General features: G+C 45.3%; 1 protein-coding gene across 3 annotated transcripts in view; it reads left to right on the top strand.

Annotated features, from left to right (window-relative positions):
- LOC124014591 (endosome/lysosome-associated apoptosis and autophagy regulator family member 2-like) overlaps positions 1-8,476 on the top strand; it is a 15,029-nt gene extending 6,553 nt beyond the window's left edge. For 2 of the 3 annotated variants that reach the window (XM_046329773.1, XM_046329775.1), the window contains exons 4-22: positions 443-590; positions 1,406-1,495; positions 1,601-1,706; positions 1,926-2,075; positions 2,158-2,246; positions 2,382-2,562; positions 2,824-2,952; positions 3,200-3,290; positions 3,551-3,653; positions 4,369-4,506; positions 4,625-4,894; positions 5,187-5,360; positions 5,512-5,701; positions 5,870-5,966; positions 6,476-6,577; positions 7,108-7,234; positions 7,421-7,599; positions 7,721-7,883; positions 7,996-8,476. In XM_046329773.1, coding sequence (XP_046185729.1) covers positions 443-590; positions 1,406-1,495; positions 1,601-1,706; positions 1,926-2,075; positions 2,158-2,246; positions 2,382-2,562; positions 2,824-2,952; positions 3,200-3,290; positions 3,551-3,653; positions 4,369-4,506; positions 4,625-4,894; positions 5,187-5,360; positions 5,512-5,701; positions 5,870-5,966; positions 6,476-6,577; positions 7,108-7,234; positions 7,421-7,599; positions 7,721-7,883; positions 7,996-8,067 — 2,599 coding nt within the window. In that variant the 3' untranslated portion in view covers positions 8,068-8,476. The remainder of the gene's footprint in view (positions 1-442; positions 591-1,405; positions 1,496-1,600; positions 1,707-1,925; positions 2,076-2,157; positions 2,247-2,381; positions 2,563-2,823; positions 2,953-3,199; positions 3,291-3,550; positions 3,654-4,368; positions 4,507-4,624; positions 4,895-5,186; positions 5,361-5,511; positions 5,702-5,869; positions 5,967-6,475; positions 6,578-7,107; positions 7,235-7,420; positions 7,600-7,720; positions 7,884-7,995) is intronic. The other variant, XM_046329774.1, reaches the window with a different exon arrangement.
- The last annotated feature ends 729 nt before the right edge of the window (positions 8,477-9,205 follow it).

The following is a 9,205-nucleotide window of genomic DNA, read 5'->3' as shown; positions in this document are numbered from 1 at the left end:
CCTAAATCCTAACCTTAACTTTAACGCCTAAACCTAATTCTAACCCTAACCCTTAACTCCTAACCCTAATTGTAACAATAAACATAAAACAGCCTATTTCCCTGTGGTGAAAATCTTACATGTTTTTCCTTGTTTTACTATCCTTGTGAGAACTTCTGGTCCCTACAAGGATAGTTAAACCCAAAAAACACACCCCTACACACACACACACACACACACACACACACACACACACACACACACACACACACACACACACACACACACACACACACACACACACACACACACACACACACACACACACACACACACACACACACACATACATACATACATACACACATACATACACATATTCTACACACACCTGTCCTACACATACAGCCACACACACAAACTCACAGTCATCCTGTATTCTCTTTCTCTCTGTGTACTGTAGCTCGTCGTGGACGCCGCAGGGTGTGTATCTGGAGTCTAGTCGTGATGAGTGCACCGTGTCTCTGGTCTACGCTGTGCATCTGGAGCAGCAGGGCTCTGTCTCCTTCAGCTACCAGTACCCTGACAACAACATCTTTTTTGAGTTCTATGTGAGTCTGACTCTGTCCTCCCTGATAAAGTTTATATCAGTTCATTTATTACCCTTTTATTTAGCTGGTTGACGTCCGTAGAGATGAAAAGTGGGTCTGTTTTGCGGCAGCATGGAAGACTTTAATTGTACATTTATATATTTTTGTACATCAATGGCTTTACATTAATGGGTTTCACATTGATGGCTTTACATTAATGGGTTTCACATCGATGGCTTTACATTAATGGGTTTCACATCGATGGTTTTACATTAATGGGTTTCACATCGATGGCTTTACATTAATGGGTTTCACATCAATGGCTTTACATTAATGGGTTTCACATCGATGGCTTTACATTAATGGGTTTCACATCGATGGCTTTACATTAATGGGTTTCACATCGATGGCTTTACATTAATGGGTTTCACATCGATGGCTTTACATTAATGGGTTTCACATCGATGGTTTTACATTAATGGGTTTCACATTGATGGCTTTACATTAATGGGTTTCACATCGATGGCTTTACATTAATGGGTTTCACATCGATGGCTTTACATGAATGGGTTTCACATCGATGGCTTTACATTAATGGGTTTCACATCGATGGCTTTACATTAATGGGTTTCACATCGATGGCTTTACATTAATGGGTTTCACATCGATGGCTTTACATTAATGGGTTTCACATCGATGGCTTTACATTAATGGGTTTCACATCGATGGCTTTACATTAATGGGTTTCACATCGATGGCTTTACATCAGTAAATGTAAAGCGAGAGAATCATGTGATGCAATGTTCTGAGTGGTTACCGTGGTGACGTGTGTTCAGATCCAGAACGAGCAGTGTCAGGAGATGGCCCAGACAGACGATCAGAAGTGGATCAAACTCACCACCAACGGAGAGTGGGACACACACACGGTGAGGAGGAAGGCAGTGTGTGTGACCCGTGTGTGTTATATGATTGGTGTGTGTGATGTGTGTAACATAATCTGTGTGCAACATACTGTGTGACATGTGACTCAGGTGAATCTGAAGTCTGGCACTAACATACTGTACTGGAGGACGACCGGGATCCTGGTCGGAGGGAAGATGGTTAAACCAGTGTTGCTCAGGAACATCCAGATTGAGGGTAAAGACCGTTCGTACCCGTAGTCCCCATCTTCACACTCACCTCTATTCTCTCTCCCATTCTGCATGCCTCTGTAATGTTGTTGGTCAAGGCGGGGTAGTATCACAGGTTCTTACCCATTCCAGAACTCGCCCTTCTTAGATCTAGGAAATGAGACCACAGTGTGAGGCGACATCAGAAACTACATCCTAATTAATTAATTAATGTGTCTCTGTCTAGGTGTTGCCTACACCTCGGAGTGTTTCCCGTGCCGACCAGGCTGGTTTAGCTCCGCCCCTGGTTCCTCCTCCTGCCAGCCCTGCCCCAGGAACACATCGTCTAACAAGGGAGCCGCCTCCTGTACTCCCTGCCCCGACACACAGTACTCGCGTATGTACTAGACACACACACACACACATTCAAATGTATCAGTAAAGACCAGTTAAAATATCTTTTTCACTCTTTCCCTCAGATGAAGGATGGTCACAGTGTAAGGAGAGGCCTCCGTGTTCAGAGAAGGATTACTTTCAGATACACACAGCCTGCGACAGCGAGGGAAAGGTAAGTCACACACACATAGTGTGCATATATAGAGAGAAGGCTGTGGCCATATACATTAGATTACAATACATAAGACATCCTGTGTATAGTATCTCTATGGTTGTGATGTAACTGCTGTGGTTGCCGTGGTGACAGACGCAGGTGATGTACCGGTGGGTGGAGCCGAGGATCTGTGAGGAGAATGTGACGGGCGCTGTGGCACTGCCCCCTACAGGGGAGAGAGAGGCCTGCCCACCCTGTAACCCTGGTTACTACAACACCGACGACTCCACCTGCTTCCCCTGTCCTCCTGGAACACACTCTGACGGCACCTCAGGTACACACACACACACACACACACACACACACACACACACACACACACACACACACACACACACACACACACACACACACACACACACACACACACACACACACACACACACACATATACTATATATGTATATTCACATGTGTATATACAGTACATTAACAGTGTACATACACACACTTACAGTAGACACACACACGCCACTCACGTTTGTATTGCTGTATAATGAAATGTGTTGTTGACGGTTGTGTGTGTCTGTCCCAGTGTGTGAGGAGTGTCCTGCGGGGACAGAGCCAGTACTGGGGTATGAGTATAAATGGTGGAACGTCCTCCCATCCAACATGAAGACTTCCTGCTTCAACGTGGGCAACTCCAAATGTGACGACATGAACGGTGAGACAGAGACGTGTCTCGGGTGTTTAGGCTCAAGAGATATGTGATATGATTGTAGTAGTACACATGGGTGAATAGTTAATATGTCTAATATAGACATCCTCCTGGGGATGTAATATCTCTGTGTCTCTCTGACTGATGGGAGCATAGATGTCTTTTTAATAGATATGTGGTGTCCCTCAGATTGTAAGGAATATAGATGTGTGTTTAATAGAATGTGTAATCACAGTAATATGTTGTTGTTCAGGCTGGGAGGTGGCAGGGGATCACATCCGCAGCGGTGCTGGAGGCTCGGATAACGATTACCTCATCCTGAACCTGCATGTTCCTGGCTTCAAGTTAGTCTTGGCTTGACTGCGTATTATTGTTAGAGCGCTCAGGTTTTCCATGGATAGGTCATGTGGACAGAATTATTGTGAAACATAATTTTTTTATTGTGTGTGTGTGTGTGTGTGTGTGTGTGTGTGTGTGTGTGTGTGTGTGTGTGTGTGTGTGTGTGTGTGTGTGTGTGTGTGTGTGTGTGTGTGTGTGTGTGTGTGTGTGTGTGTGTGTGTGTGTGTGTGTGTGTGTGTGTGTGTGTGTGTGTGTGTTCTGTCAGGTTACCCACATCACTTGCTGGGATGACCGGGACTGAGTTTGGCCGGATCACCTTCGTCTTCGAGACAATCTGCTCTGCCGACTGTGAGCTCTACTTCATGATGGTGTGTGTCGGATCATTCGCATCTGCACGAGTGTGTGTCTAGGTTCTCAGGGAAATGTTACTGACAATATCAACAGTGTTTTAGCCAGTAAATCAATATTACCCAACCCAACATAGCCAGTATGACATTGCCAATACATGCGTGACCTTCTTTCATCCCGCTTTTGGATAAATACATATCAATATCTATGCTTGTTAGTACAGCCGTATGAAGCAGAACAGGGTTCCCCAAGTAGCAGCCCGCAAAGTTTCCTGAGCCCAAAGAAATAATAAAAAATGTAATTGTTGGAATAAAACACTGTTAAAACACCAGAAAATCAGCTACAAGTGATTTTAATTTAGGAAATATGTTCCCAAGTGTTCCCACGTATAATAGAGAGATATATGTGATCGTATAAAAATGTATACAAGGTTTGAAATGATTATGTTTTAGTCAAATATTATGTTTGTGCTTCTTGCGGTCAATCCGCTCAGGAAAACATTGGCCCTCGGCTGAATCTAGTTGATAATCCCTGCAGTAGACTCAGTTAAAACAACCCATGTATCTAAATGAAACCAAAGTATATTTGAACAAACACAGCCAATCACAGTACACAATATACACAGCTAAATCACAGTAAAGCAGTGAGATTTCAGATAAACCCGTCCCTGTGTAAATTGTAAACTAAGAGTGATCCGCTCCCATAAAAACCCTGTGTGTGTGTCGCCCCCTGCAGGATGTGAACAGGAAGAGCACCACAGTGGTGGAGTCATGGGAGGGCAGTAAGGAGAGACAGAGTTACACACACATCATGACCAGGAACGCATCCGTATCATACACTTGGGCCTTCCAGAGGACCAACCAGGCTCAGGACGTGAGTACACACACACACAGTGACACTGCACACACACACACAGTGACACTGCACACACACATACTTCACAGACACACTCACATACTGCACTATAATATATTGACGTGGGTGTATCTAGGTGCGGCGGTACATCAGTGACATGGTGATACTCTACTCGGTGAGCGTGACAAATGTCCAGGATGGCGTGGCATCTGCGTGCCGGGCCTGCGCCCTCTTATCCCAGAGTTCTCAGCGGCCTGGGTCGTGTATTCCATGCCCAGCTGGGTTCTACATTGACCGAGACACCAACCGGTGCCAGGAGTGCCCCCCCAACACATACCTGTCTGGTCACCACACATATGGAGAAGACGCATGTCTGCCCTGTGGCCCCGGGAGTAAGAGCAACAAGGTATTATATTACACACAAACACACAACTCATATTTACATTTACATATCATCACACAACCATTAGTTACAACCTTACAAACCAACCTTCGGCAACCATTAGAATCATTAGAACCACTTTATAACATTAAATCCTCAGGGCCATAGTTATGAGTTTTACTCTCATCCAGATCAAGAGTTAACCGTCTCTGCTCTGGATAAGAATGTTTTTAGCATTGGTACTACCATGTGTGTATCATGTGAGCCACTATTTGTGCAATGTGTGTTGACTTGATGCTATTGTGCCCCCTCCTAGGAGCACTCTCGTTGCTATAGCGACTGCTCCTTCAGTCACACGGAGAACAACCGCACCCTGACCTTTGACCTGAGCTCTCTGAGCCCCGTGGCCTCGCTCACCATCGGCCCCAGCTTCACCTCTAAAGGCACAAAGTACCTCCACGTCTTCAACGTCAGCCTGTGTGGACACCAGGTAACACACACACACATTCGCACACGCACACGCACACACACACACACACATTCGCACACGCACACACACATTCATGCAGGCACACATCAGTTGTGTGGACACGAGATAACACACACATACCTCAGGGTCGTCGTTGTGTGTTCTGTTTCAGGGGAAGATGGCAGCTGTCTGCACAGATAATGTCACCGATATCGCCAACAAGGACATGGGGAGTGATTCCACCCAGTACGTCAACTCAGTGGACAGCTTCATCTGTCAATCAACCATCATTCCTGCGGATGGGCGGGGCTTCAGGATGGCTCTGGCATCCCAGTCTATCAGTCTGGCTGATACCTTCCTCGGTGAGATGGCAATCGAATAGTGCCTTCATAATGGTTATAGGACAGTGCCACAACCACAAGTAGTCACCTAGCCAGAGTACAAAGTATACTCTTCATCTAAAAACACATTTATTTTCAACAATTTCATTTGAAACTTGTTTTCTTCATCTCTTTCCGTCTCTCTCTCAGGAGCGACAGTGGACAGTGATTTAGACGGAATAGACGCTAGACCAGAACTCTTCTCTGACAACTCAAAAACCATACCAGACATCAACTTCTTCTACAGGTAGGCCAGCGTAGAGCTAGACGCCATAGAACAGCATTCATAGTTTAATGGTTCCAGTGAAGATCAGTCATTGTGGTTGAAAGTGGGTGGAAAAATGTATTTTTTGTACACTGCTGCTACGCGCTGTCTATTATCTATACATAGTCACTTTACCCCTACCTACATGTACAAATGACCTCGGCTAACCTGCACATTGACCCTGTATATAGCCTCATTATTTTATTGTGTTACTTTTTAATTTATTTTTTACTTAAGTTTATTCCGTAAATATTTTCTTCACTCTTTCTTGAACTGCATTGTTGGTTAAGGGCTTGTAAGTAAGCATTTCATGGTAAGGTCTACACATGGTGTATTCAGTGCATGTGACAAATACAATTTGATTTGATTTTATATAATAATTTATATGCCATTTGCTTTTATGTACAGTTTGACATTCTCAGGTCTATCCTGGCGTTCAAACGCCATGCTCTACCAACTGGATCGATTTTGTGTGTGTTTGACTGTCTCAGGTCTACTCAAACGACTGGATCCTGCCAGCGTGGTCGGAGTGCGGTCATGACCATACGCTGCAACCCAGAGAAGACGGACCGCGGGAAACTCACAGTGCCCAGGTACACACACCTGTCTGACTGTCTGCTCAACATCACCTGTCTGACTGTCTGCTCAACATCACCTGTCTGACTGTCTGCTCAACATCACCTGTCTGACTGTCTGCTCAACATCACCTGTCTGACTGTCTGCTCAACATCACCTGTCTGACTGTCTGCTCAACATCACCTGTCTGACTGTCTGCTCAACGTCACCTGTCTGCACAATGTCACCTGTCTGCTCAACGTCACCTGTCTGTCTGCTCAACGTCACCTGTCTGACTGCCTGCTCAATGTCACCTGTCTGACTGTCTGCTCAACGTCACCTGTCTGACTGTCTGCTCAACGTCACCTGTCTTACTGTCTGCTCAACGTCACCTGTCTGACTGTCTGCTCAACGTCACCTGTCTGACTGTCTGCTCAACGTCACCTGTCTGCTCAATGTCACCTGTCTGATTGTCTGCTCAACAACTCAGCTGAAAACGTTTGTGTATTTTCATTAGCTCCCTCAACATTTATCCTCTGTGTGTGTGTGTGTGTGTGTGTGCGCGCAGTGCGTGCCCTGCAGGTACGTGTGACGGCTGTACGTTTCACTTCCTGTGGGAGAGTGGGAGCGCCTGTCCCCGCTGCGCCCAGGATGACTATCACCAGATAGAGGGAGCCTGTAAGGGAGGAGCCCAGGTAACCTGTTCCCTCTCTCTTCATCTCCTTTAACACACTCATGCTACTCTTACTTTCACCTCTTGGTATTTCAATTGAACTTAGTTTCTCGCCTTCTCTACTCTCTCTCCCTCCTTCCCCCTTCCTCTCTCTCTCTCTCTCTCTCTCTCTCTCTCTCTCTCTCTCTCTCTCTCTCTCTCTCTGTAGGAGACTCTGTCTGTGTGGAATGAGCCAAAACTGTGCATCAAAGGCATTTCCCTGCCAGCTAAGAGCTCCGCCCCCTGCGAGGCCATTGCTCTATGGCTAAAGGTGGGGGTAGGGGGCGGGGCCTTCTTAGCTGTGCTGCTTGTCTCTCTCACCTGCTATTTCTGGAAAAAGAACAAGAGGTGATTGACTGACACCTGTTAATCAAATAACCATCCTCGCCATAGGCTGTAGTACAACGTTCCTGACTCCTGCATCTCTGTGTCCTGTGTGTTTCTGTGTCACTGTGGCACCCCCTGTCAGGCTGGAGTATAAGTATTCTCGGCTGGTGATGTCAGCCAATAAGGAGTGTGAGCTGCCGGTGGCAGATAGCTGTGCCCTGGCCGAGGGGGAGGAGCCTGAGGATGACGTGGTCTACTCCCACAAACCCTCACTGCTCGGCAAGCTCAGGGCCATCGCCAACAAGGTGTGTGTGTGTGTGTGTGTGTGTGTGTGTGTGTGTGTGTGTGTGTGTGTGTGTGTGTGTGCGTGTGCGTGTGTGTGTGTGTGTTAACCCTGTGTGTATCTCTATCCTTCAGCAGAGGGAGGGAGACAGCAGTGAGTCGGTACAGCTGAAGTCATCCCAGTCTGAGAGATGGGTCTGGGGGTAACGACGAGGGAAGGAAGGAAGAGAGAAAGGGAAATAGAGAAAGAAGAAACAAGAGTTGGTAGGGTTGGCACGGAGTTCCACTCCTCTTCATGTCTCCTGGACTCTGCTTATTCCCGAGGACTCCATCATGGCTCCAGCTGCTCCAGTTTCCTCTTCAAAGGTACCTGTTCCCATGATTCTGACTGAAACTGGAAAGTGGTTTGGCTCCCCACCCTAGACCCTACCACACATGGGAACACAACCATGCTTATTGCCATGGATATTGAAGGGCTGCAAATGAAAGAAACTCTCACTGTTTTTGTATATTTTGTATTGTCATTTGGAGTTTATCTGTACAGTCATGTCCAAAGTATTTATAATTATTAGTGGTGTTATGATTTATCTTTATTAAATTATCACTTGCCTTTGGGGCCGTGTTTGTATTTGTGTGCAGTTCTGTTAGGCTACAAATTGTTATTAGTAATAATAATAGTAATACAACAATAGTTAATGGGGCCTGGAATACTCCTGAGAATACCATGTCTTGTAGAATTAGACCAGTTTGTTGGATATTCAACAGCTATTTGCACTTTCAAACCTCAATAGCTTTCAAACCAATTGAGCACAACATTGCACAGGTCTTATTTTCACAATTTGGGCATTAATTTTCTCTCCCAATCGAATAAACATGTGGAAATGTGGGCAGCATTTTATATTCCTAATTGAATTAGTTAGGGAGCGTAAACAAAGTACAAACATTTTTTATTTCAATAGCTCCTTGGTCATGTGACCTACTGACTTCAAACAAGGTTCAGAATGTCCACTCAGTGGGCCTACACATTGCCCTTTAGTTTGTCCATTTTCATCTCACAGGATTTTACATGAATTTTTCAACATTTAAAGTTTCAATAGCTCCTTGGTCATGTGACCTACTGGACTCAAACAAATGTCATAATGTCCACGAACTAGCCTTATATATTGCACACTCTTGTTTGTGTACTGTAAAATCACACAATGTAACATACATTTTTCAAAGTTTTACATTTCAATAGCTCCTTGGTCATGTCAATTACACACCTAAGAAGCGTGCAGTGGATAAACACCCATATTGCATAACCTCTAGTCATGCATCTTCTGTGTTGTTGTACATGAATATTAGT

This window comes from Oncorhynchus gorbuscha, linkage group LG25 (genome assembly GCF_021184085.1).
Source record: "Oncorhynchus gorbuscha isolate QuinsamMale2020 ecotype Even-year linkage group LG25, OgorEven_v1.0, whole genome shotgun sequence".
Lineage (NCBI taxonomy): Eukaryota > Metazoa > Chordata > Actinopteri > Salmoniformes > Salmonidae > Oncorhynchus > Oncorhynchus gorbuscha.
Note: the sequence above shows the minus strand (reverse complement) of the source record. Positions and strands in the feature narration are given on the sequence as shown.